The sequence below is a fragment of the Elephas maximus genome, chromosome 18 (assembly GCF_024166365.1).
Source record: "Elephas maximus indicus isolate mEleMax1 chromosome 18, mEleMax1 primary haplotype, whole genome shotgun sequence".
Lineage (NCBI taxonomy): Eukaryota > Metazoa > Chordata > Mammalia > Proboscidea > Elephantidae > Elephas > Elephas maximus.
This window is the reverse complement of record NC_064836.1, coordinates 9,430,222-9,457,939: the sequence shown is the minus strand read 5'-3', so window position 1 is coordinate 9,457,939 and position 27,718 is coordinate 9,430,222. Positions and strand designations below refer to the sequence as shown.

The following is a 27,718-nucleotide window of genomic DNA, read 5'->3' as shown; positions in this document are numbered from 1 at the left end:
TGGAAGAGCCAGCTGGAGGGGAGCTGTAGGAGCCAATTCCAGCACATGGAGCCCTGCCCCTGCCCAGTGGGGGCCTGGGAGCCTTTCTGTCTCAGAGTCTGGGTCAGGCAGGCCTCGGATGGGAACTTCTCATAGGCAGGGCCATGCTGTGCCTAGCACAGGGCTTGGTGTCCTGGAAGCACTCAGGATGGCATTTGGCAGGCTTCTGTACAAGGCAGGCCCTCCCACTCTGTGCAGCCTATTCTGGGCTCTCAGTCCTTGGTGGAGCTTGGCTGGAGTCTCCTTCATTAGTCCCCAGGCCCTACTCTGTCCTGTCCCCCTCAGCCATGTGCCTCACTCAGCCTGGTGTGGTCTCCCTGGCTGACGGGCACACCCTTTCTCTTCTCTCCCGGGAAGGGGCATCATCACCCCCGTTGGAGGAGCCAAAGGTGCACGGACAGCCCCACTGCAGTGTGTCTCCATGGCCGAGGGCCACACCAAGCCAATCCTCTGCCTGGACGCCACGGATGAGCTGCTTTTCACAGGCTCCAAAGGTGAGTGGAACACACATCACAGTGTCTTTTCCCAGAATGTCTCCGAAGAAGATGAGACCACAGAGCTCCAGGAGTTGAAGATGTGGGGGGTTGTGCTTGCTCTCTACTCTTGTGTTTCTTGCCTCTTACTGACCCTCCCCACATAACTGATCCTGGTGGCTCCATCCAGCACTTCCTTCCAAACTGTCTTGGCAGCTCCAGGGAGCTTCTCAGATGCCCCACCCATGTTTGGTCACCCCAGCCCCCCAACATCCCCACTTCCACTGCCATGCACCCCAGTGCTTATATCTAAGTAATTCCTATGACCTCGGCAGCAGAACTCCACAACGTCATGATTCACTTGATCCCAACAACAAAGTCAGAAATGTTCAGCAGCAAGGATAATTCTATAGTCAGCATGTAAATAGAAACACCAGCATCCATATCCATGGCGGGCAGGGGCATAGTTGTCAATCTAGATGTGATTGATTGATCCCAAGTTTTTCGGTAAGATTTGCTTGCTGCTTGGGCATTCATCTTACCAGCTTTGAGCACGTGCAGGAGCAAGCACCAAAAGCTTAGGGGTTTTATTTTAGCATAGGACACCTTGGTGATGCTCACAGGTTGTTGGTGTTTGTAGAAGTTTGCTTGAGGAACTTAGTCTGATGTTCTGTCCAGCTGCTGTCCTGGGCTTTTCGTGTGAGCATGCATGGTCACATTTTTTCTCTTCCTCAGACCACGAGCTCCTTCCTCTGCAGCCCCTCAACCACCTCCTCCCAGCCTTGACAGTCCCTGATAGGGGGTGCGTTTGTGGCCTGGCTGATGTTGCTCCCCTCCTCTGGCTCCCTCCCCATGCCTTGCAGACCGAAGCTGTAAGATGTGGAACTTGGTGACAGGGCAAGAGATCGTGGCTCTAAAGGGCCACCCCAACAACGTGGTGTCCATCAAGTACTGCAGCCACTCGGGGCTAGTGTTCTCCGTGTCCACCTCCTATATCAAGGTGTGGGACATCCGGGACTCAGCCAAGTGCATCCGCACGCTCACGTAAGTACTCCACCTGCCTGGCACAGTGATGGCCAGAGCAGACTGGTTGCATGCAAGTGCTTCCCCAAAGCCCCAGACCCACTAAGCACAGCCAGCTACATGGACACAAAGGCCCTCACAGGCCCCTGGATTTGGCTTGACTCTGAGGTACCAGGTGAGATCCCCTGGGCTGGGGACAGTGTCTGGGGCAGCAGCTTGGCTGAGCCTTTGGGGTATTCCATTGACTTGCCTGGTCCCTACCTTCATCCCAGTCCCTCAACCCTGCTCCCTGAGGTATTGCCTTTTGAGTCCAAAAGAGGAGGTGGGGAAACAGGGTGAGAACGGCAAGGGGTATTGGCCTCCAAAGCCATTTTGGCCACCTGCCCACATGAATGAGCCCCTCAGATATGGTTCTAGTCCCTGGCAAATGCATGGGAAATAACTAAGACAAGGGACCATGGAAAATGAAATCACTTCTTAGCAAAAGTCATGCTTAGTCTTTCTGTTTACATTGTAAGCTACGAATTGCTATTTGATTTGCTCCGTAAAGAAGAGAGAAACAGAATGGGTATTATCACCTCTTTGTACAGATGAGGAAACTGAGGCTCAGAGAGGTGAAGTGATCTCCAAAAGATCTAGGTTTAAACCCAGCCTTAGTCTTAACAACCTTTCCACACCGGTGCTCTAGCTGACGGACAGGGCAGGTATAGGGACATGGCTTTTGCTGGGGGTGGAATGGAGCTGTCCCCTTGGTCCTGTCTTTGTTGGATCAGAAACTTTTAGAAGCTGTTGTCACTCTCTGTCAGTCAGAGAAAGCTTCCTGGAAAAAGTGGGTTATGAGGGCTGGTTTTTCTTTTTTTACTGTGGTAAAAATACATATAAAATCTGGCAATTCCGCCATTTTTATGTGTACAATTTGGGGACAGTGATTACATTCACATGTTGTACAACCATCACCACTATGTTTCCAAGTATTTTCATGACTCTTAACAGAAGCTCAGTGCCCCTTAAGCAATAACTCTCCATTTCCCCTTCTTTCCAGCCCCTAGTAACCACTCATACACTTCAGCCTCTATGCATTTGCCTATTCTAGACATTTCATGCAAGTGGGATCATATTTGATCTTTTGTGATCCTTTTGTGTCTGACTTATCTCCATCAGCATGTTTTCAAGGTTCATCCATGTCATAACATGTATCAGAAGTTCATTTTTTTTTCATCTCTTTTTATGGTTGAGTAATATCCCATTGTATTCATGTGCCACATTTTGTTTATCCATTCATCTGTTGATGGACGCTTGTGTTGTTTTCTGCGTTTGGCTGTTAGAATAATACTGCAGTGAACATTGGTGGACAAGTATCTGTTCGAATCCCTGTTTTCAAGTCTTTTGGGTATATACCTAGGAGTAGAATGGCTGGATCGTATGGTAATTCTATGTTTAACTTTTTGAGGAACTGCCAAACTGTTTTCCAAAGCAGCTGCACCGTTTTATATTCACACCAGCAATGTACGAGGGTTCCAGTTTCTTCACATCCTCACCAACACTTGTTAATATCTACCTTTTTATTATCACCCTAATTGAGGTGGAGTGATATCTCATTGTGGTTTTGATTTGCATTTTCCCAGTAACTAGTGACACTGAACATGTTTTCATGTGCTTATTGGCCATTCGTATATCTTCTTTGGTGAAATACCTTTCAAGTCCTTTGCTCGTTTTTTTGATTGGGTCATTTGTCTTTTTGTTGTTGAGTTCTGGTAACTACACCCTGATCACATAGATATGTGGTTCCCAAATATTTTCTCCTGTTCTTTAGGCTGTCTCCTCACTTTCTGGATGAAGTCCTTTAATGTACATAAGTCTTTAATTTTGATGAGGTCCAATTTATCTATTTTGTCTTTTGTTGCTCATGCTTTTGGTATCATATCTAAGAATTCATTGTTGAAAACTAGGTCCTAAAGTATTATCCCTATGTTTTGTTCTAAGGGTTTTATGATTTTAGTTTTTACATTTAGGTCATTGATCCATTTTGAGTTACTTTTTATGTATGGTGTGAGGTCTGAGCCTAACTTCATTCTTTTGCATGTGGAGGTCCAGTTACTCCAGAACCATTTGTTGAAGACACTGTATTCTTTTCTCATTGAATGGACTTGGCACACTTGTCAAAAATCAACCGGCCATAGTTGTGTGAGGGTTTATGGGTGTCCTGGCCCATTCAGATGGACTGTCTTGATCGTTAGCCTTGTCTCTCTTCCTCCCGGGTAGGTCCTCAGGCCAGGTGATCTCAGGTGATGCCTGTGCTGCCACGACCACCCGCGCCATCACCAGTGCTCAGGGGGAGCACCAGATCAACCAGATCGCCCTCAGCCCCTCGGGCACCATGTTGTATGCCGCCTCAGGCAACGCCGTCCGCATCTGGGAGCTCAGCAGGTCAGTCAGATGACTCAGAGCAGGTGCTTAGGTCTCCACTTGGCATGACCAACACCAGGGGTGGGTAGGACGTCAGCTGCTCCTCCATTCTCCTTTTCCCCATGCTACTGGGTTTGCGCCCTTCCTCTGAGACCCCTGGGATACAAGAAGTTCATGTCTAAGCTCTTGATCTTGTCTTGACGGGGAGGGAGAGAACCCTGGCCAAACCTATTTATTCCAGGGAAGACCCCCTACCCCAACCCAAGGTCCCCTCTGACCCACTGGCCCCTGGCTGGGCCTCTCCCCACTGCAGGTTCCAGCCCATTGGCAAGCTGACCGGCCACATCGGCCCTGTGATGTGCCTCACAGTCAGCCAGACCTCCAGCCACCATGACCTCGTGGTGACCGGCTCCAAGGACCACTACGTTAAGGTACCTGCAGCCGCCCTCTGCTCCAGGCAGAGCTAGAGACTGTTCCATGCTTCCTCCTCACTCTCACCCACCTGCTCTGTCTTTGCCTTGGGGAGTACTCATGAAAATCATTGAGGCTTGTGGGAATTTATGCCAAAGAAACCCCTCCAAAGAAGGTATGCGCAGAAAGTTATAGATTGCAGCATTACTTTATAAATGATGAAAAATTAGAGACAACCTAAATGTCTAAAGATAGAATAGCAGTCAAGTAAATTCTGGAAAACCCATCAAATGGAATGTGATGCAACTCTTAAAGTGATAAATATGAAAACCAAAGATAAAGCATGAAAACTACGCTCACTTTATTTGCTTCCCGATTATGCCTTTGAGAAACGTGTGGACACGGTCGGAAGCTAGGAGCTCACTAACTAAGCGGTCGCCATGGAGACTGTTCCACGGGTGTCAGAGTAGAACTGTGCTCCATGGCGTGTTCAATGGCTGACTTTTCAGAAGTAGATCACCAGGCCTTTCTTTTGTGGCAGCTCTGGGTAGACTCGAACCTCCAAGCCCTTTGGGTAACAGCTAAGCATGCTAACCATTTGCACCACCCAGGGACTCCAGAAGCTGGAAAGCAGCATCAAAAAAGGGAAATGTGGGGTGGTTTGATTACAAATAAATATTTTCCTTTTATTTAAGGTACAAGTAATGTTTAATTTATTAAAAAATGGAAAAGAATTTGAAAGGGAAGTTGATGCCCCCAAGCCCCCTTTCTGCATAGCTGCTTTGTGTCTAGCTGTGGGGTCTCCCAGGCTGATCCACATCTTGCATTAATTTAAGTCAGTCTCCCCACTACCCCCCAGCCCCAATCCCCAGGGGAAGGGTCAAGACCGCAGCTTTCAGAGTCCCTGGTCCCTAGAAAAAAGCAAAGGAACCCTGGTAGTGCAGTGGTTAAGAGTTCAGCTGCTAACCAGAAAGTCAGCAGGTCAAAACCACCAGCAGTTCCATGAAAGAAAAGACCTGGAGATCTACTCACATAAAGATTACAGCCTTGGAAACCCTATGGGGCAGTTCTACTCTGTCCTGTAGGGTCGCTATGAGTGGGAAGCAACTCACTGGCACACAACAACAACAAAGGAAGCAGTCCTGCTGCTTGGGGGCAGCCCTCACCTGCTGGGGAAACTCCAGCTCGGAGCCCGCCAGCTGGCCTCAAACAGAGCACAGTGGTGCTGTGTCCGCGTGGACGGGCTGACCCTGGCTCTCGCCTCCTTCCTACAGACGTTTGAGCTGGGCGAGTGTGTGATGGGCACCGTGGGCCCTACCCACAACTTCGAGCCACCGCACTATGACGGCATTGAGTGTCTTGCCATCCAGGGAGACATCCTGTTCAGTGGCTCCCGAGACAATGGCATCAAGAAGTGGGACCTGGAGCAGCAGGAGCTCATCCAGGTGGGCTGGGAGGAGGAGAGGGGAAGCGGGCCAGGGGGTGGATTCCTCCCACTCTGCTCCCCAGCTCAGGCAAAGCCTCGGGTCCCAGGGTCTTGGGCCCTTCAGCTCAGGCAGGTGTTTCCGAGCTCCCAGCCTGCCTGTTCTCTACCCTCCTCCCCGGCTCACCTGCAGCCTCTGACCCCACCCTCACTGCCCATGCAGCCTGCTCTCAGCACAGTGCCTGCTCTCCACACTGGGTTTGAATGTGGGACTAGGTGACCGTGTTGCCTTTCTGGGGAGCATTTGTTTTTCAGTCTGGCCCTCTGAGGGCTGCAGCGCCTTAGGCTTGAACCCAGAGGCAGAGCAGAAGGCCCCATCTCTGAGGCCCTGGAATCCCCAGCACAGAGGCAACTGTGCCGTGACTGCTGCCTGGCCACTGAGACTGTGGTGCTGCCCATGTAGTGGCTCTAAGGCAGAAGGGGCTTGTAGCAGACCTCTGCCACTAGCAAGAGAGGCTGTGTGCTCCCGGGGCCCAGGGAAACCCTTCTGCCAGCTCCTGTCCCCAGTCCTCCCACCTCATCACTGGTCCTGATCCTCCTGCAGCAAATCCCAAATGCACACAAGGACTGGGTGTGCGCTCTGGCCTTCGTCCCAGGCCGTCCCATGCTGCTGAGTGCCTGCCGTGCGGGTGTCATCAAGGTCTGGAATGTGGACAACTTCACGCCCATTGGTGAGATCAAGGGCCACGACAGCCCCATCAACGCCATCTGCACCAACACCAAGCACATCTTCACAGCCTCCAGGTGGGTGCTGGGCGAGAGGCCTGCCCTTGCTCCCCACCTGTCTCCCTGGGGTGGGCAGGGAGGCTGGGAGGCTCAGGGACCCTGCAGCTGTCCCTGCAGGCCGTGGGTTCACAGAGCAGACCCCACAGTGCCCTCCTTCTATCCCCAGCCCAAGGCCAGCCTTCCTGAGTGCCCACCCGTGCCAGGCACAGCACTAGGCAGGGGAGCAGGGAGGTGCTGGGCCCCAGGCCAGGACATGTCCACCCCCCACACCTTTTCCTCTTCACACAGCAGTCCCTCCCACCCCACTCGCTGTCTTGACCCCTGTGTATGTGCCTCTCAGACCAAGGGCAGCCCTGCTAGGCCCCCAGCTCTAGTCCCGTGCAGGGGATGCCCAGGCCCTCTGTCCCAGGGGTGCTCCTCAGATGGGTCTCTTCTTATTCCTTCTTGTTCCGACCATGTCCCTTCTCTCCCTGTCCACCCCTCCCACCTCCTCCTGCCTCTCCTCTCTGTCTCTCCCCGTCTCTCCCACCACAGTGACTGCCGGGTCAAGTTGTGGAATTACGTCCCTGGACTCACCCCCTGCCTTCCACGCCGCGTCCTGGCCATAAAGGGCCGTGCCACTACCCTGCCCTGACCCCCCACCTGTCTCCTCTCTCATTCTTCCCCTCTTTCCTTTTCCCTCTCTCTCTCCACTTCGATCTGAGCTGCTTCTTCACGGTATGAGATTATTTTACTCCTTCTTCCCATCCTCCCTTCGCAGCCTGCCTGGCCCCGAGAGACTGCTCCTCCCCACCCCACTTACCCTCTTTCCCGGTGGGGCAGACCCCCCGGAGAGGGCAGCCAGGGAGTAGAAGGCAGAGGGAGAACTTTCAAGCCTGCACAAATCAAAGCAACAGCAAAAAAAAAAAAGACCATGATCATGATCCTCTCTGGCCTTTGAGGCCCCTCACCCTCTGCCCAGCCTCCTATGCCCCACAGCTGCCCTCCCCCAGCAGTGCTTGCTCCCGCCCTGGCTACCTGCAGTGAGTTTGGGAACCTGGCCCATCCTTTGCCCTGGGGGCAGCCAATTGGGCTGCCTCCAGAGCTGACCAGCCCCCTCTCTGTCCTCCACCCCAGTGACCTGACGGTGAAGTTCTGGAGTGTACGGCGCTTACCCGGTGGCCCACCCTAGGAGTGAGGTCCGAGGGATGCCCCCAACCCTCGACAGCGTGGACTGCACAGAAGGGAAGCCGTGGTCTGGGCCGGACAGGGCCAGCTGCCTGGGGACAGAGGGTGCGGGCCTGGGTGTGGCCCCCTTTCCTCCTCTCCCTCTGCTTTCCCACAGGATGCTGCTCCCTCAGACCCTCCCCTGCCTGTGGGGGCCTCTTTGGGAGAGAGGTCAGAAAAGAAATTAAGCTGTGAAGCCAAAGGGCATTTTTCCCCTCTCCTTTCTCTCCTAGCAGGCCCTCAGCCTCCCTCCCTGACTGGCCCCATTTTCTCCTGTTGAGCTGGCCCTGCCCCATCCTTGAGGCCTTTGGCCCGGCTCTGAGGGGACAGTTGGGGCTGGCACTGGGGGGAGGTGAAGCAGCCCCAACCCCCATTATGCAGTCCGGTGAGCTGGCCTCCCTTCTTCCCTCTCAGCCCAGCCTTTAGAGCCACTGCACCTGCCTCTGAGCCCACAGACAGCCCTCAGGTAACCATAGAAACCAGGTGCCAGCGCTGGGCCCTGCAGCTGACCCCCACCCCTAAGCCTCCAACAGCCAGTCCCATATGGCCCCAGCCATTCCTTGGGGTCGCAGGCTTCGTTTTCTGATGGGGCCAAGGTGGAACCGCTAGGAAGATTCCTTTGGGAGAGACGGTCAGAAATATGTCAGTTATTTAATTTATTGTTTTTATTTTTTGCTTTTGCCTCCTGGAAACTGACTTGAAGTTTCTTCCCACATGTTCTTTCCCTCAGCTCTTGGGGGCCAGGACCCCCAAGACCCTCCTGTGCCACCTCCATTTGCCCTGCAGAGGAGGGAGGCACCCCTTCTGACTCTTCGCAGCTCTGGCCTATCCCTGACATTGCCCCTGGGCCCCTCTAGTGCACCCCTGGCCTCCAGGCTGCCTGAAGCTTCAGTGCCTTCCTTCGTCCCGGGGCCTGCACCCATGCTGGGCAGCCTTACACCAGCCATGCCCACGGGGCCACATGTGTCTTCTCACTCTCGGGGTCTCGTGCCTGCCACCACCACCACCACCACCCCCCGCCAGAAGGTGGGGGTTCCACCCCTCAGTTCAGAGCCCTCACCAGCGTCACGTAGAAGCAGCTTGTTGTACTGTGTCTGTAGGAAGAGGCTTGGGGTGGGGAGGGCACCCTGCCACCCTGTCTCCCCCACCCTTCTACCCAGCCCACCCTTGACTGGGACAGAGTTTTTAACCCAATGCAGCACAATTGTCCCACCAGCTTCTTTATCTCTGATTATTCAGGAGGCACGGTTTTCAAGGCTTAAAACAGGCATGGGGCAAGGGGCCCTCCCTGTTAGAAGAGGGGATTAATTGAGTTTCTCTTTCCTCTCGGGCTGTGGACTCACAGGCCAGGAGTTGCTGTTCTTAAATTGGTGTTTGTGAACCTCCTGTTGGGGGAATTGTGAGTTTGCAGCACTGGGTCCCCAGCCTGTCCACACTTGGCTTTTCCATTGCTTAACTGGTCTTGTGCTTCCCGGCCTCAGCCTGGGAGCCAGGAACCCCAACTCCGTTCAGAGGACACGGTAGGTGACCTTTGGCCCTTCTAGAGGTGGATCTGGGTTTCTGTCCTTGGCTAATCTCCCTCTTGGGCCAGGGCAAGTTGTGTCAGCTCTGTGTGGCCCCAGTGTGGAGGGGTCTGGCCCCATGGCGCAGGCCCAGGAGGTCGTCCTGGCTGTGAAAGGAAAGATACCTGCCCTGCCTCCCCTGTGCCCTCCTGGAGCCGCCCCTGAGGCCACAAATGCTGTCCTGCTGTGGGTGGCCCTGCTGGAAGTGGTGTTGAAGGAGTTGGTTTATAGGAAGGACACCTCCTGGAATGCTGGTCTCCTGGACCGTGGGACAGTTTGGGATGGCGGAAACCCCTCTTCCTCGGCCATCCCAGGGCTGCTGGGAAACCCCCTTAGCTACCCCAAAAGTGAGCACAAGTCTCTTCCCCATCCTCATCCCTCTCCACCTGAACAGAAGGCTTTGAACTTGCAACCTGTAGGAAGAAATCCGTTAGCATGACTGTTTACAAACTGTAGAAACACGTCAGACTTTTGCGCTCCCCTCACAGGCTGGGGGCTCCCGGCTGGGGTGACACACTGTAGCCACAAGGCCTGCTCTTGAGCCAGGTGTGACCTGTGGCCCCGTGGGAGGTGCCCACCGCCATTGCCCGCTCTCAGCTGTTCTGACGGGCCAGCTACCTCATGACGGGGCCAGCTCTGCTGTTCAGTGAGCATCACCGACTGGGAAACTTGAAGTCCTCGGCAGCCCTGAGCCCACTGTCCCTGCACGCTCTGAGCTGTGCTCCAAGAGCGCTGGAGTCTCTACCCCTTCTTTCAGGGATGTCCAAGGTACATGGCTAGGGGGCAGGCCCCCACTCCACTCATTGCACAAACATCGTAGGTGTTGGAAGCACAAAATGGTTGTGATTTGAGCACAATGGCAGGGCTTGCAGCAGGCAGTCTGGGCAGGTTCTGTCCAGTTAGACAAGATGTCTGGGAGGGCCTGCTGGAAGGCCTGGCCCGCAGTTTGTCCTAATTCTGGGACTTGTCATACTGCTTCTTACCCTTCCGTGCCCATCCTTAGACTCAAGGCTGGGTCACATCTGTACACTATGGGCCCAGGAATTGAGTCGTCTCTAGACCCCACACCCTAGGTCTTTAAATGCCTGGAGCCCAGGCTGGACCCCAGCCCTCAGAACAATATATCCTTGTTGAGCCTAAAGAGTTTGGCCAGGGTGCCTGTCTCCCAGGCCAAGCCCTCTGAATACTTTGTAAGCCGATTGGCAAGCCCCCTGGATAGAAGGTATCCTCATGCCCTGCCCTTCTAGCACAGTCCTGTACCAGAACCCCATTCTCAGTGTTAACCAGGTCAGTGTTGGCCTTTCTTTGAGTGATTGACTCTGCCATGGCAGTGTGAATTCTCTGTAGTCACACCTCTGGAGTTGCTTCTAGAGATTGTTAAGGAAGGAGGAAAGGCTAAGTGGCTGGCGCTGGCACGCCCAAGCCTTTGAGGTGGTCAGGGTGCCACCTTCTGCTCTTGGGAAGGAACAGCTGTGGACTGGGAGTAGTCTCCTGTCTACCCAGCCTCGCCCCAGCTTCAGCCTAGGAAACCCTCCACCCCAAGTTGTCCATCCCTGCTTCTGGCCTGGAGCTGTGTGGCTTGGGCAAAGGGCAGTTTAAGCACAGCCACCATGGGGAAGACATGGAATAGCAGGACTTTCTCATGCTGCCTGGTGTGGTGGCACCACTGGCAGGCAGCTGCTGTGAGGTCAGGAGACATAATGCCCCTTGGCCTTGCTCTTGTCCATGCATAGGGACTGGCCAACTCTGGGGCAACCCCAGATGCCGTCTAAACTGGGTGTAGGCACAGTTTCCTTGGTTGTTCAAACCCAGCCTGGGCCTGGTGTGTTTACCATTGCGTGTGTGGGCTTGGCCTGCCTGGCAGGAGGGGTGAGCTCCTCCCCATTGCCTGGCCCAAACGTGTGGTGGCTGTCCCTTTGCCATCCCAAACAGGAAACTGCTTGCTGCTGTCTTCACTTTGCACAGCTTCCTTGTTCAGGCTCCAGAGCTAGGGCTTGGCCACTGCCCACCACAGGCCTTCCTGGGCTTGGCCCTTCTCTCCTGGCTCCCAGACCCTTCACTGCCCTCTTTTGCGCAAGGACAGAATCTGCAGGGAAAGTTCTGTTTTTTTCTATGACATCTTTATTCTGTACACCCCATTCCTGGCACTTACCCTAACCCTAACCCTAACCCCCACCACATGCCAGATCAGTCCTTTGAACGCATGTCCTGAGGCCCTCGCAAGAGTGGGGAGGTGGGGATTGCTCCGTGAAGATCTGAGGGTCAGAGAAGACCCCTGAAGTGAATCAGGCGCTGCCCTGCCCACCAGCTCTTTTCTAGCTATCACCCCCTGCCCAGGCTGCAGGGTTTTATTTGGCTCATGCTGTCCTCGGTGACGTGGCTAGCACAAGGTGTATATATATGTTTTGTACCTCTGCTGATGACTGTACATAGTGTATGAAAGTTATTTAAGCCTCTTGCTGTACATTTCTGTTCCTAGATTGGATGTGTGTGTTCTAAGAAGTTGTCATAAATAAAAATTGAATGACCATTGTCTGTGGATGTGTGGCACCTGAGGGCAGCTGAACTTTCCCTGGTGGCCCTTCTCTGGGGTAGGAGGCTGGAGTTGGGTTGGTAGGGCAGACTTTGGGCTGTGAGGTTGGGGCTTACCTAATTAGTAAGCGGGGCTTTGAAAGTGTTGAGTTCCTTGCCAGACTCACTAGCATTTATTGAGCATCTACCATGTTCCAGGCCCCGTTGCTGGCATTTTTCACTAGATCTCCACTACCCTGTGTGGCAGGTGGTGGTATTCTCATTTTATGGGATGACAGTGGTCTCAAGAGAGGAAGTGACTTGTCCAGAAACAGCCAGTAAGAACAGAGCCAAGATTTACTCACACCACACACCCATTTCCTCTCATTAACATCTCGTGCAACTTCTCTAGGGCCTGGTGTACGCATGCTGGGTGCGCCAGTCAAGTTTCCTTCCCTCACCACTTATGAAGAAAAGACGTAAATATAAAAAGTTAATACATGACAACAGCTGTACAGTGGTCTAGACTTTTTTCTAGATAGGTGCTTTTCTGTCTTTAAAAAGGCATATTCCTGTTGATAACCATAAATCACACACCACCAACTCCTGGAGATTCCGGCCTATCCCCAGGGGATAGAGGTGGGGGTGGGGCGGGTGAGGGGAGAAATCTACAGCTTCCTCCCCAGCCAAGGCCTTTCGTAAGGCTTTACTTTCTGTTTTTTGTATTGTGAAAGCAATTAAAAAAAAAAAAATGCCATCAAGTCAGTTCTGACTCATGGCTACCCCATATGTGTCAGAGTAGAGCTGTGTCCCACAGGGTTTTCTGTGGCTGATTATCGTCAGGCCTTTTGGATGGACTCAGACCTCCAACCTTTTGGGTCTGTACCATCCAGGGATTCCAGTGAAGACGATAGCCCTCCCTTTGTTTCCCAAATATAAATTTGTTTTTTCAAGCTGCACAGGTTCGTGCTGCTTATCTGGACCTGAGGCTGTTGACAGATAATCCAGCTCCTGAGTTCAGAGTTTGTTGCAGGCAGGGGTCATTGCAAGTTGGAGGGGAGGTTTCCTCCAAGAAGCTTCTGGTCCTCAAATGAAAGGGCCTTAGAGGCAGAGGGGACCCCAAGTCACTGAGGGAGACCCATGTGGCCAAGTGGCCTGGGAAGCAGAGTGGCTTCTTGAGGACAGTTGTCTTTGGCTGGCTGACTGGGCCCCACCCGCCTACCAAGTCTCACCCCACCCTGCTATTTTACATAGGATTCTGCCCTCATGGACTGAGCCAACTGTTGACTACAGGAAGTGACAACTGATAGGGCCAGCTTTGGGCTGGTGGGCCTGGAGTGAAACCAGGGGACCAGCAGGTAGCTAGCTGGTCAGCTTGTCAGAAGCCGCCCTGGAGCCAGCGTCTTGCAACTGTCCTCCTCTCCTTTGCGCCCACAGGGTTTGCAGCCAAAGGCAGTTTTTCCAAACAGGTCACCATGTGTCTTGAGGATGCCAAGACTGTCAGTATTAGTGATCCTGGGAGTGAGGGCTAGGCAGCAGGGGAACTGGGTATGGAACATTGTTTTTATATTGTTTTAAGTATTGGGATTTTTTGTTCAGTTTCTTTTTTTTTTTTTTTTTTTTAGACTATAAGAGTAATACCCGTTTGTTACAGAAAATTTGAAAAGCAAAAGGGTCAAGGAGAAAAATCCCATCTAGGATATAAACTATAGGGCTGCTGTCCCCGGAGACAAGGAAACGACATTTCTCAGAACTTGATGAGAGTATTCATTGTCAGGAGTCCCTGGTTGGTACAAACAGTTAACACTTTCAGCTGCTAACTGAAAGGTTGGAGGTTCAAGTCTACCAGAGGTGCCTCAGAAGAAAGACCTGGCAATTTACTTCCAAAAAATCAGCCACTGAAAACCCTGTGGAGCACAGTTCCACTCTGACACACATGGGGTCGTCATGAGTCAGAATCAACTCGACAGCAACTGGTTAGTTTTAGTGATTCTCTGTAAAGCTGGGTGGCATCTTAAAAGATAGTTTTTCCAACTCCCTCACTGTACAAATGAAGGGAAAAAGGAAACCCAGAGATGACGACAGAGTAGGCCAAGGCTGTCCAGATCCAGGATCTTGTCCCGTCTCTCTTCCCATTGCGACCGTTACCATGGCTTGACCAAGGTGACGGAGTGATTTGTGGGGACCTCAGAACAGTATCTGATATGGTCATATACCAACGCACTTGACCTGTTAATGGATTTTTAATAAGATCTATTTATTAAAAAAAAAAAAAAAAATTTTTTTTTTTTTTTAAATTTATTGGAGCCCTGGTGGTTAAGAGCTGCAGTTGCTAACCAAAAGGTCTGCAGTTTGAGTCCACCAACCGCTCCTTGGAAACCCTATGGGGAAGTTCTACCCTGGTCTATAGCGTCGCTATGAGTTGGAATAGACTCAAAGGCAACAGGTTTATTTCTTTGTCATTGCTTGTCACAAAGCAAGATTACCCTTTGGAGGGCGAGGGCGGGGCTATGAGCATGCCACCAAGTCTTGCAATATTCCCCATTCACCTTCACCTATAAAGGTTCAGCTGATAAGGCCCCAGTGATAGCTGGTGGTGGCTGATGGGGGACCCAGAGCAGGGGCCAGGGAAAGTGGGTGAGAAAAGCCTTCTGGCCAACCCAGAGATGAGTGGGGGTGATAATGCTGCTGCCTTTGAGGGTTGTTTTCATACATGGGCAAGTGACCAGCTGCTGAGCCAAGCTAAGATGATGCTGTGAGGAGCGTGGCCACCTAGGGAGGGAGGCACGTAGGGGTGGAGAGGGGGAGCAAGTGAGGGGCTCTGCACGATCCAGGGGATAGGGGTCGGCGGCAAGGCCAGTACTGCAAGGTGGGAGCCAGCACAAACCAGAGCGCTGTTCAAGTCAGAGCATGTTGGCCGTGGGGGAGTCTACTTTTTAGGACATTCCATTATTGTCAGAAGTAATGGGTGACACACTCTGGCTGGGGGGGTAGGGCAGGGAAGGGGCTGGTTTCAGTGAGGGCAGAAGTGACCCTGCATAGGCCCCAAGAATTCCTCCAGGAGCTCTCAGATGGACCTGGTAAGACTGACGCCAACAGTGACATGAGAGAGTAGGTGCCGCCCCAGTTCACCTTGGTGGAGGGGAGGAAACATCTGGCTCCCCCGGGGACAGTGGCTGAGCTTCTGGTATCCAGGCCTGCATGTCATCACTTGGGCTGTGGTTTGGGCTGGGTCAAGGGGTGTTTTATAAAGCAGCTTTGTTCCTGCCTGCGTAGTGTCCAAACTCTCCAATCTTCTGGGATATTTTGTGAGCTTGCTAAAAATTTAATTAATCACATTGCCACTTAAACTAGCTGGAGTGGACTCTGCTGCTTACCACCAGGAACCCTGCCCAGTGAAACTGGATTTTAGAATACTGCATGTGTCCCAACATCACTCTCCTCTCAATTCGAAGTTCAAGTTGAGGCTCAAAAGAACCTGCATGTTCACTTAAAGCACAATAAAAATTATTAAAAAAAAAAAAAAGAACCTACATGCTCTGACCTCAGCCCACTGCGGGGTGGAAGCAGGGCACGGAAAGGCAGCGGTGGGAGAGGCCAGCCTGGAGCCAAATGTTTGCTGCAGAGACAATGGCTCAGCCCCATCTGCTCAATCAAGAATGGACTTGACTGGGAAAATAAGGAGACACCTACTTCCATGAGAGTTCACACTTTTCCTTTATTATAAAAGTTCTGCGCAGATTCTTCCATTTCTAGTGCAGGGCTCTGGGGCCTGGGCCAGTTGTCACAGTCTTGTCTGCCCTGGCTGGGGGCCCAAGGATGCAAGCTCAGAATTAGTGCCTCCAGGGCCTCCTCCAGCAGAAGCAGGAGGTCAGGGTACTGTCCTGCCGCATTCTCTCCCTGACTTCCAGGATGTAGCAGGTCTGCGTGGCCAGGCAGCTGACCATGGAGTCGGGGTCTTTCTGCATGTACTTGAGGGCTGGAACACAGATACTGCTGGGTACTTTGACCAGAGAGAGGCCGCGGGGCCGGGCAGAAGGGCCTGGGGTCTGGGCCCTGCAGGGAGGCTCATCAGGGTGACTCGGGAAAGGTACAGGCCCTGGGAGCTTTTAAATGATGAGCAAGAGTTTCTTCTGGAAATCTGCATGGCTCAGTTGCAAACAAGGCTACACACCTGTTACTGGCTCGCGCGGCCCGGTTAGTCCTCACCCTACGTCCACTACCAGTTCTTTCAGTCCTTCCCCTCCTCCCTCCCCTGGCTCTACCTTCCTCCTCCCTACGAAATGGCTATGAGTGAAGTCTTTTGAATTCCAAAGAGCCCCGTAGCCAGGGATGCAGCCGGCACTTGGGAACCTCCAAACAGTACCTGGGATGTGCCGCTTGAGAGAGGTGAGATGGAGGAAAAGGAAAGAGGAGGTAGGGGGAGATGTGTCTGAAATGAGTGTCAGGGGATACATGGATTACAACATGAAAAGTTCTGGGGGCTTCAAGTTGGATGTCCCTTCTTTGAAGCATTCAAGGGACTGTCCTGGCAAATGACAGTACTTGAGCCCAGTGGGAGTGGGGTTGGGGGTGAGTGAGCATGGGTGCAAGAGGGCTCTGACCAACTCTCCCAAAACCTGAATGTCTTGGAGATAAGCCTGCCTCTTCACTCCTTCTGGAGGATAATTTTAGTGCCCACATCTGTCCATTTTCCCTCATGTCTGAGCCTTCCCCACCAACACCAGTGCCTCTAAATGACACAGGAGTGAGCCACTGGGCACTGCTCACCTGTGTGTGCCTCCTCAAGTTCTTTGGTTTCTTCTACCCTTAGGATCGGGATAATCTGGCCTACAAGGGTGCACAGAGGCCCCTCAGTGGCCCACAGAGGACCAGTGGGGCCCTGGCTAGACCATTCTGGTGTGGAAGCCCTGCCCCCTCCCCAAAACACTCACCACCACCACCACCACCCCCCACCCCTTGTCTGTCTTTTCCTCCCCACAGCTGGTCTTAGCCACCAGCCTCAGGTCTGAACCTTTCCAATGAAGTCTAAATTATTCCCCCTGGAAAATATGAAGGAGAATCTCAAATTCTCATGAAATCCAGACTTTCTGGAGCCATGGAAGCTGGATGAACCCCAAAACTATTGCCCTGACATAGTCTCTAAACCTTAAACCAAAAACATCCCCTGAAGTCTTCTCTAAACCAAACAGTAGTTTAGCTTAATTAGCAAAGAATGTCTGCCTTGAGCATTGTGCTCTTTTAAAGAACTGTATGGGATCAAATTGACAACAGCAACTCAAAAGATTAGATAAGAAACTTAGGGGGCAGTGAGTTTATGGTAACGAGAGAGGAACAATTTGGAAAAGGAGGGTGAGAATGGTTGCACAAGTTGAAGAATGTAATCAATGCCACCAAATTGTACCTGTAGAAATTATTGAATTGGTGTATATTTTGCTGTGTATAGTCTCAACAACAACAAACGTAAATTCTTAAATAAATTACTCCCCCTGCTTTTCTGAAGGGTCATAGGCAAATTGGGCTGGATAAGGGAGGGGGTGCCCCTCTGCTCTGAAGATCCCTTCCCTAGATTGAAAACAAGCAGTGCCCAGAGTCTCTGCACTTCTCACAGAACAGCATCTCCCACCCCCTACTCTTTAGGAGCTATGGTCCTGGCCGTGGCCCATTCTGCTATAGGAAGGTTACCCAACCCAACCAGGAGCCTCCTGCATGGAGAGAGGCCCCCTTCCACCCTCCAACTAATTATCACTGCCCTAATTATCTCAGGCCCTCAGGCTGTTTAAAGGACCCTATGACAAGGAGAAGAGTCCCTGGGTGATGCAAATGGTTAACATACTTGTCTGTTAACCAAAAGGCCGGAAGTTTGAGTCTACCCAGAGGCACCTCAGAAGAAAGCCCTGGAGATCTACTTCCAAAAAATCAGCCTTTGGAAACCCTATGGACCACAGTCCTACTCGGACACACATGGGGTTGCCATGAGTTAAAATTAACTCGACAGCAACTGGCGAAAAGGACAAGAACATAGGGGCTCTAAGAAGAGGGAAGGCCATACCTGCAAACCACACTGCTACCTGGCGAATGGGGGCCTGGGGGCTCTTGAAGAGGCTTATGCACTGATTCAGGAACCAGAGGGCTTTGTTTGTTTCCTGCTCCAGCTGTAGGAAGAGGTACTAGATTATGCAAGGGACCAACTACCAGTCCTTCTGTGCCCTCAGACAATCTTGAGATGTAATTGAAGTCATCCTCTTCGTGCAAACATTCTAGCCTCCGTCCCTTCCACCCCAATTCCTGAAATCTCATTTCCTCCATGAAGCTTTCCAGGATTGAACAAGCCATGGGGATCACTTTCCCTGGCCTTGATCCAGTTGGAGCCCTGAAACCCGCATAGATTTGTCCCAATCTTGGACTCACACATTTTTTTCTCCTACTCCTAATGGTAGAGGAGTGAATGCCTTATTATTTACATCTTGGCTTAAAATCGTCAATCTCATGCTCATCTGCTTTAGGCTGCAAAAGAAGCAGTCATGTCCACACCATTCTATTTAAACACACCCAACACTGCTGCACGGAAATCCTGGTGGTGCAGTGGTTAAGTGCTATAGCTGCTAACCAAAAAGGTCAGCAGTTTGAATCCACCAGGCGCTCCTTGGAAACTCTACAGGGCAGTTCTACTCTGTCCTATAGGGTTGCTGTGAGTAGGAATTGACTTGACAGCAGTGGGTGGGTTTTGGAACAGTGCTGCACGTAGGGCACTGGTGAATCAGTGGTAGAATTCTCACCTTCCGTGCTCAAGGCCTGGGTTTGATTTCTGGCCAATGCACCTCATGTGCACCCACCACCCATCAGTGGAGGCTTGAGTGTTGCTATGATGCTGAATAGGTTTCAGCGGAGCATCCAGACTAAGATGGAGTAGGAAGGCCTGAGACCTACTTCTGAAAATCAGCCAGTGAAAATTCCTATGGATCACAATGGTCCGATACAGAACTGACCGTGAAGATGGCACAGGACCAGGCAGCATTTCATTCTATTGTGTACGGGGTCTCCATGAGTTGGGCCCAATTCAATGGCAGCTGACTACAACAACAACAACAACCTTGCTGTGTGTTTTAGTGTCTCCCTTTCCCCAGCTAGGAATGCATCACCTTCTCTGTCCATAAGTCTTCCTCCTAGAAGGATCAGAGGATGACGTGTCCTTCTTTTTGCAAACACCACACAACCCCAACCCCATCACCTGCATTTCCTTCCTGGTACTATCCTACTCTTCATTTTCACTTTGCAGTCTATGTTCTTAAAAGGGAAGGCCACCTCAGTGCTTTTCACACATTTTTGGCAGCAGAAGCTTTTCTTCAGTAGAATATTTTCTTTCTAAAACAAAATGTGTTCTTCTAACTGGAAATCCAATATCCAAAATCCACAGAAGTGGGGCTGCTCTGGTTGAAGGTAGGGATGGGGTGGATCCTGGGCCATCTGTTCATCTCCTCCATCTTCTGAAGCTACCTGAGAAAGCTGTGGGGTCTTGCACCACAGTCTCCTCCTTCCGCCATTCCGCAGACCCTGGTCTGGCAAAGGTCACCAGTGGCTTCCTTTGTCCAAATCCAGTGAATACTTTCAGTCTTTACCTTTTAGATACGCTGCCACACTGTTGGTCCTCATTGCCCTACTCTCTCCTTGTTTACCTTCTACTTTTTCGCCTGATTATCTTTTCTAGTCTCCTTCACGGGATCCTTGGAACTGATGCTTTCTGGGATCTCAGTGTTGACTCATATACTTCTCTTTCTGCACTATATCCTTAGGTGAGCATACCCATGCTCCTGATTGCAACTTCCATCTGCCATTGTTCACCAGCCCATGTCTCCAGCATAGCCCTGTTTTCCAAACTTCTCTCATAGGTATCTAACTCCCGATTGGATAGGTCCACATGAAGTCCCTACAAACTTTACAAACTCAACACGCTCAAAATCGAGTCACTCTCTTCCCCTAGGGTCCCTGGGTGGTACAAATGGTTTGCTCTCTGAAAGGTTGTAGGTTTGAACCCACCCAGTGGCTCTGTGGAAGAAAGACCTAGCAATCTGCTTCCACTAGTATTATAGTCAAGAAAACTCTACGGACAACAGAGAGTCCAGGACAGAGCAGGAGAAAAATGTAGAATTCGAATTCGTGAAAAAAGTCCAGACTTACTGGTCTGATAGAGACTGAAGGAACCAGTGAAACTATGGCTCCCAGACACTCTAACTCAGAACTGAAACCACTCCCAAAGCCCACCTTTCAGACAAAGATTAACCTAACTTAACCTATTGCCATCAAGTCAATTTTGACTCATAGTGACCCTATAGGACAGGGTAGAACTGCCCCATAGGGTTTCCAAGGAGAGCCTGGTAGATTTGAACTGCAAACCTTTTGGTTACCAGTTGTAGATTAGACAGGCGTATAAAATCCTGGTGGCATAGTGGTTAAGAGCTGCAGCTGCTAACCAAAAGGTTGGCAGTTCGAATCCGCCAGGTGCTCCTTGGAAACTCTATGGGGCAGTTCTACTCTGTCCTATAGGGTCACTAGGAGTTGGAATGCACCTATGGCAGTGGGTTTTTTGGTTTATAAAACAAAAAATAGCACACCTGAGGAATGCGCATCTTAGTTCAATCAAATATACGAGACCGAATGGGCAGGAAAGGACAAGAACTGGATGAATGGACACAGGGAACCCAGGGTGAAAGGGGGTAGCATGCTGACACACTGTGGGGATTGCAACCAATGTCACAAAACAATATTTGTATAAATTTTTGAATGATAAATTAACTTGAGCTGTAAACTTTCACTTAAAGCACAATTAAAAAAAAAATCTCTATGGAGCAGTTCTACTCTGTAACATACGGGGTTACTGTGAGTCAGAATGGAAACCCTGATGGTGTAGTAGTTAAACGCTACAGCTGCTAACCAAAAGGTCGGCAGTTTGAATCCACCAGGCACTCCTTGGATACTCTATGGGGCAGTTCTACTCTGTCCTACAGGGTCACTATGAGTCGGAATCCACTCGATGGCAACAGCAATGGCTTATGAGTCAGAATCAACTTGACAGCAATGGGTTTTGTTGTTGTTGTTTATCTTCCCCTTTATCTGCTCCTCCTCCTATATTCTTGACCTCAGCCCATGACACCAGAATTCATCCACGTCAGAAACCCAAGTTCTTTACTTTCACTTTCCACATCAAATCAGTCTCCAAGGCTGGCTAATCCCAACTATGTCTTTGTCTTCACAACCTCATTATCATCTCTCCCTGGGCCTCTCAAATGTGAGCTCCAGTCTTGTCCCTCGTGAACCTTTCATTTGACCTGCAGCCAGGGTGATCAGTCTAAAATGCACAGCTATCTAGCCATGTTACCCTCTTGTTTAAAACACACCAGTGGCTCGCCATTGCCTAAAACATCAAGGCCTGCTCCTTTCTGTGATGTACAACACCTTCACCACACAGCGTAGCCAGCCTCTTGCTTCCTGCTTTGTGCTGCCCCTCAGAGACCTCACACTGGCCTGCAGGTTTTTCTATTTGTCCACCCAATGTTTTAAACAGTATAAATTATTCGCCAATATAAATGTGGAAAATTTCACCTAAAATTAAGATTTCCCTTAAAAAATAGAATGATCTAGTAACACTGAGCCCACTTTCCCTCATAGAAACAACTGATGGGTACTCAACCAGGGACAGTTTGGGGTTGTCAAAATGATGAGAAGGGGAGTACCATTTGCATATTTGTGTCAATCAAAATCCTGCTTACCATTATTGGTGCCTAGAACCTGTTTTAAATAAACAGATACTTTTGCACAATTTAAATCCACCCTGAATTTTCTAGGAAAGCGTCTGTGCTATAAATTAAAGAAAGGCTATGCTTCATTTTGTTCTGAACTTCACCAAGAATTGATCACCACTTTGGATGTCATATCACTAACAGCAACAATTCTTGTGGCATTTGAGTCCCCAACACAACACTCCTTATTATCTATATCATTCTGCGTTTGTAGCCGGCCCATTGACAATGATTTCACAGAGCTGCAAGGACCCAGCTACCTCTTTATGTCTTCTAGAGTAACTGGGCCCAAGCATTTACGTATGTTATTTATATCACCTATATTTACACGTAATAGTATAAATTACTTTCATTTTTCCTTTGTATTATAGGTAGAGCATTATATTTTTTTATTTCGGAAATATGCATAGGTAGGTTATACTAGCCCTGGCGGTGCAGTGCTTAAGAGCTCAGGCTGCTTATCAAAAAGGTCGCAAGTTCAAATCCACCAGTGGCTCCTTGGAAACCCTATGGGGCGGTTCTACTCTGTCCTGTAGGGTCACTATGAGTCACAACAACAGATTATACTACCTATGAGTTTCAATTTAGGATAGTAAAGGGGTGTTATAAAATGTGTGCCATAATAAGGGGGTGTTGAGTCTGCCCGTGCTGAGAAGTACTCACTGCCTTAGCTGAATCACAGTCTGTTCCCTGGTTCTCTGCGATGCCTTGTAGGTATCTGACTTTTCTGTCCTGCTCTAACGATCCCAAGCCACTTAGAGCGTGCCATGTACGAGGCTCTCCTCCCCTCATTTGTCAGCGTGGTTGTGAGGATTGAGTTATGGCAGATGGTGTGTGCACAGTCCCTGAGACAGAGCGAGTGCTTTGCTCCACACCTCTGTATATGGCATCATCTCAGCCTGGACTCCTGATCCCTGCTCTCTGCCTAATGAAGTGTTACCCCTCCACTATGATACCTCCTCCAGGAAGCCTTCCTTTAACTCTCAGACTGGGCTGAGCACCCCTCCTTTGTAGTAGGAAGTACATTCCTCTCTACCCTGAAATTATCTACTCATGTGCCTAGCTCTCTAACTTAGACAGTAAGCAGTAGGAGGGCAGGGACCACAGGAACCATGCCCTCCTGTGGTCTGTGTGAGCACAAAGCAGGAGCTTGGTGAGTGTATCTCATTGTTGAACTGCTGCTGCAGCAAAGCCTAGAAGCTGCAGGAACATGACCTGGCCTGCTGGGCTCCTTTATGTGGGAGCAGACCAGTGCATAAGCTGCGGGCTTACCAGAGTTTTCAGGATGGTCCATACATCTTTTTCAGCAAATACTTCTCTGAGCTTGTACCAGCCCAGTGTGGTAGCAGTGTGGCAGAGGGCAGAACGGCAGACCTGGAGAGACAGGAAGGCTGAGTGTAAGGAGTTATGGGAGCATGGCTAAGGGACACGAAGGGGCACAAGGAAGGGAGACAAAGAGCAGCAAGGTCAGCCTCCAGTGAACTGAGAGGGAACGAGGGCTTAGGAGGAAGGCGGGGGTCTTGGAAGCTGTTTGCCTTTACCTACATCCTTTATTCCCACTAATGAGAAGCTAAAAGTGACAGTTATAGTGGTTTTCCCAGTTGTTGCCAGAGCGACAAAACTCTCTATCTCATAGCGTTACCCATCCATCCACTCATGGCCTCCCACCCCCACTAAACAGTCTCCTTGAAAACAGACTTCCCCAGAGTCTTGACCACCCAACTCTGGTGGTCCCCATGCTAAATCAGACTCTGTCAGAAATATCACTGCTGAGTTCATGGGTAGGACTCCACCCCCACAGTGATAACCCCAATTCAATCACTTGTCAGAGCATCTCAGAGGTGCCTGCCAGAGTCTCAGCCATGGCAAAGTGGCCAGTTCAATGGAAACTGGGTGTCCTGTTGTAAATGGAGTCAGCCACTTTGCAAGTGTGACTTTTCCCAGTTGCAGTTCACATGCTTGGGCTCAGAGTTGGGCTCATCCATTCTGGAACACCGGTCGGTTCCGGGCCTCTCTGTTCTGCCCACACACTGCCTTCAACTAGCGTCTCTCCCCAGGAAGCCCCGTCTCCATTCACTGGTAAGGACATGGGCAGAAAGCAGCTTGGAGAGGAGGTCACTGCAGCCAAGGACAGGGACCAGAGAGAGGAACCGGTGCCAGACCATGCAGTTTCCCTCCTTAGAGTTTTCACACCCACCATGTTCCACTGTGTGTCGGTGGCCAGTGGAATAGAGGCAGGAATTGGAGGAGACCCCAGTGCAAGCATCTGGTCATCTCTAATCTCATACTGAAACTCTCCAGGGTCAGAGACTCAAGTTGGTTCCTCCAGGATCTTTCAATCCTTCTACCACCTCTTTCAACACACTCAACATTTTAAATTTGAGCCTTTACTTCCCATGAGAACAGGGGCCTGAAGACCGGACTCCAAGGCCTTGCCTCTCACCTGAGCCACGCTGGCATTCACATCCTTCAGGTGGAGCACTAGGAGGACTACCAAGTTGAGGATCTGATATTTCAAGGGGAAGACAAGGACCCTCCTTTTGACCTTGGCCAACAGAGCTCCATAGATCTCAAAGGCTATGAAACGCAGATACTCTGACTCCTGGGTGAGAAGACACACACACATGCATGCACATGAACATAAGGGTGCACACCTCTAACTCTGTCTGCTCAGCCACCCAGGAACAGGTGGCCCCCCAGCTCCACCCCCCAAGTGTGTGCTCCTCGTACACTCGTTTCCCCCACCCATGATTTGCTTTGTGTCTACAGCATCCTCTGTCCCAGCTCTGTCCCCTTTGCTGCTGCCATCTGTCCTCTTGCTCCATTTCACCCCCTTTACAATCATTTTGCAAGAGGACATAAGCATCAGCCCCCTTCCAGATGGCACTGTGTTCCAGCAAACTCTGCCCAACTCCCTTATTTTACAGGCCTCCCCCCGCTCCAGGAAGGAAAAGAACCCCCTCAGCGGACTTCACCTCCTCAAAGAAGGGCCCCAAAGTGAAGGTGAGCTGAATAATGAAAGAGGCCGAGTGCCGCCAGGTGAGATGCTCAACGAGACACTTCAGCACCAGGAAAGTCTCCACCACGATGTCATTGTCCAAGGAGTAGCAGCAGTTGAGCACATAGGGCTGGAGGATGCAGAGCTGTCTCACCTGCAGAGACAGCTGCTCAGGAAATGCAGAGGTTGGGGAAATCCTCATTCTAAGCCAAGGAACAATCACTCCAATTCAATTCAATCGCAGGAAGAGCCAGTGGTCACCCTTTTCATCTCAGAACTGGGACTAGTCTAGCAAATGGGTGGCAGTCATGGTGGCCTCACAGAAGAGCATTTGGGCAGGTATCTTTTCTTCTCCGTGAGAAGAGGGGAGAAGACAGAGGAGACCCCCTTTCCACTACACCCATGAATCCCCCCATCTCCATTGCTTTTATCATCCCTGGTGATGATATCAATCTCCAGGAGACCTGGGTGGTCTGGATTATGGAATTGGCTCAGCTCATTCTATGAAGCAGCCCATGTGAGAACCTTCCCAGGCGGCCTTTCCCTGAAGGGAGAAGGCATTAATGGTTCAAGCCCCTGATTCCTGTCCTCAGTGGACTGGCCTCATGAGAAGTTGCTCTGCTTGATCCCGTGAGTATGTCCCACTCCATCTGTAACTGAATGCTCTAGGCTTCCAAATCTGCTGATTCCTTCCCCAGGTGACAATACCTCCAGAGGGCATGCCCTTGGCCCTTGCCCCATTTCACCATGTTTCCATGCTTCGCGAAGATCTCTGCCATCTGCAGCAACAGCTTCACCGTGGCTGGCTCCTCATACTGGAAGCAGCCTGCCAGAACGTGTACAGTGACATCATCCACTATGGCTGCCACATCTCGGGACCGGAGCAGCTGTTGAAAGATCGAGAAAGGCTGAAACAATGGGCAAAGGGGAAAAAAAATTCTCAATGACTTTCGTAACCTGGTTTTCTACTTAGTAGTAAATAAATGTTCTTAAGGATTTGAAAGAATTGGTATAAGGCCAAAGCTTATTTATAAAATAAATTCATTCTATTATTCCAGAGCAGTCCCTGGGTGGTGCAAACAGTCAACACACTTGGCTGCTAACGGAAAGGTTAGCAGTTTGAATCCACTCAGAGGCATCCCAGAAGAAAGTCCTGGCAATCTACTTCCAAAAACTCAGCACTTACAAACTCTATGGATTCATGGTTAATCGCCTCCATAAACAACTGCTTCCTTTGCCATGAGACCGGAAGAACTGGATGGTAACTGGCTGCCATTATCGATCGTTTTGATCAAAGATTGTATAAAAGAATCTTGATAAAACAGGAAGATAATTTCAAATTCTCATGGAATCCACAATTTCTGGAGCTGTTGAGGCTGGATGAACCCCAGAACTGTTTAGAGATAATCTCTAAATCTTAAGCCTTAAATCAAAAATATTCAAGCAATAGTTTAGCTTAATTAGTAAAGAATGTCTGCCTTGAGCCTTGTGCTCCTCTAGAAAATTATCTACGTGAGACCAAATTGACAACAGCAACCCAAAGGTTAGCTAGGAAGATCAGGGCTTGGTGAGTTTATGTTAACATTGGAGGAACAATTCGGAAAAGAGGATGAGAATGGTTGCACAAGTTGAAGAATGCAATTAATGTCACTGAATTGTACATGTAGAAATTATTGAATTGGTGTACGTTTTGCTGTGTATTTTCAGCAACAATTTCAAAACACACAAACAAAACGAAACAACCTTATGGAGCAAGTTCTACTCTGACACACATGGGATCACCATAAGTCAAATCTACTTGAAGGCAACTGGTTATCATCCCAGAAGACACTCATTCATGCAGCAAGTTTTCCTTAGGCATCTTTGACAAGGAAAGCTGTAGAAGATAAAAGTGAGGAAAGCAACTTGCCCTTGAGGGTCTTAACAATTCTGTTACGGAGTAAAGACTCACACAGGATGAACATTTCAAGGCCGAAACAATCTTGTACATATCGAAATCAAGGAAAAAATATTATAAACAGGTGTTGATTAACCTAGGAAAATATGAAAGAGGTGGCACATGAAGACTAAGGGACCAGGTGAATGGGGAATATGTGTACATGTGTGTTTAATGGGGTGGGGTGGGTACAGGCAAAGCAGAGATAATATGTAGGAATTAGCGTAATATAGTTGAGGGAGGGGCAATAAGGACACTAACCCAACTTGAGAGGAGGATCTTATAGGTGAGAAATGCTGAAAATGGGGGAGTTCTGCTTGGTAGGAAAGTCCTAGGATGGAGAAGACCCAGGTGTTATCTTTTGAAGTTGCTCCAAGCAAAGGTCTGGACTAGGCCAGGGCAGTGGGAATGGATAAGGGGTGACTCTGAGGAGCACTGTGATGTACGTATCAGTCAGATTGACTGACTTGTTGGAAAAGGAAAAGAAAAGAGAGAACACAAATTCTCCTAGATCCATACTTTAAAGGGTAAGGAAACAATTATTGGTCTCGACTCATCAAGAGGAAACCCTGGTGGCGTAGAGGTTAAGTGCTACCACTGCTAACCAAGAGGTCAGCAGTTCAAATCCACCAGGCGCTCCTTGGAAACTCTATGGGGCAGTTCTACTCTGTCCTATAGGGTCGCTATGAGTCGGAATTGACTCGACGGCAGTGGGTTTGGTTTTTTGGGGTTTTTACTCAACAAGAGCAAAAGAGGAAGAAGGAAACCAAAGTCTCAGAGAAGAAACTAGTCTACAGGACTAGTAGTCTACATGAACTATGGCCTCATCTACCATGAGACCAGAAGAACTAGATGGTGCCTGACTACCACTACTGACCTTCTGATCAGGGTGACAATAGATGGACCCTAATAGAATAGGAGAAAAACGTGGAACAGAACTCAAATTCTTAAAAAGTCCAGACTTACTGGACCAGTTGAGACTAGAGGACCTGAGATACTCTTTAGCTTGAACTGAAGCCATCCCCTGAGGTCACCTTTTAGCAAAATAACAGATTGGCACACAAAATAAAGGATATTACCTGTGACCAAAGTGCTCCATTTAAAAAACCATCCATGTAAGACCAAAAGGCCAACAACTACTCTAGAG

General features: G+C 50.1%; 1 protein-coding gene across 5 annotated transcripts in view; it reads left to right on the top strand.

Annotated features, from left to right (window-relative positions):
• KIF21B (kinesin family member 21B) overlaps positions 1-11,894 on the top strand; it is a 54,345-nt gene extending 42,451 nt beyond the window's left edge. For 3 of the 5 annotated variants that reach the window (XM_049857999.1, XM_049857998.1, XM_049857995.1), the window contains 7 exons: positions 397-533; positions 1,376-1,556; positions 3,798-3,962; positions 4,255-4,372; positions 5,627-5,797; positions 6,380-6,579; positions 7,678-11,894. In XM_049857999.1, coding sequence (XP_049713956.1) covers positions 397-533; positions 1,376-1,556; positions 3,798-3,962; positions 4,255-4,372; positions 5,627-5,797; positions 6,380-6,579; positions 7,678-7,732 — 1,027 coding nt within the window. In that variant the 3' untranslated portion in view covers positions 7,733-11,894. Of the gene's footprint in view, positions 1-396; positions 534-1,375; positions 1,557-3,797; positions 3,963-4,254; positions 4,373-5,626; positions 5,798-6,379; positions 6,580-7,095; positions 7,269-7,677 lie in introns of those variants that run through there. The other 2 variants (XM_049857997.1, XM_049857996.1) reach the window with 1 other exon arrangement.
• Positions 11,895-27,718: the final 15,824 nt, after the last annotated feature.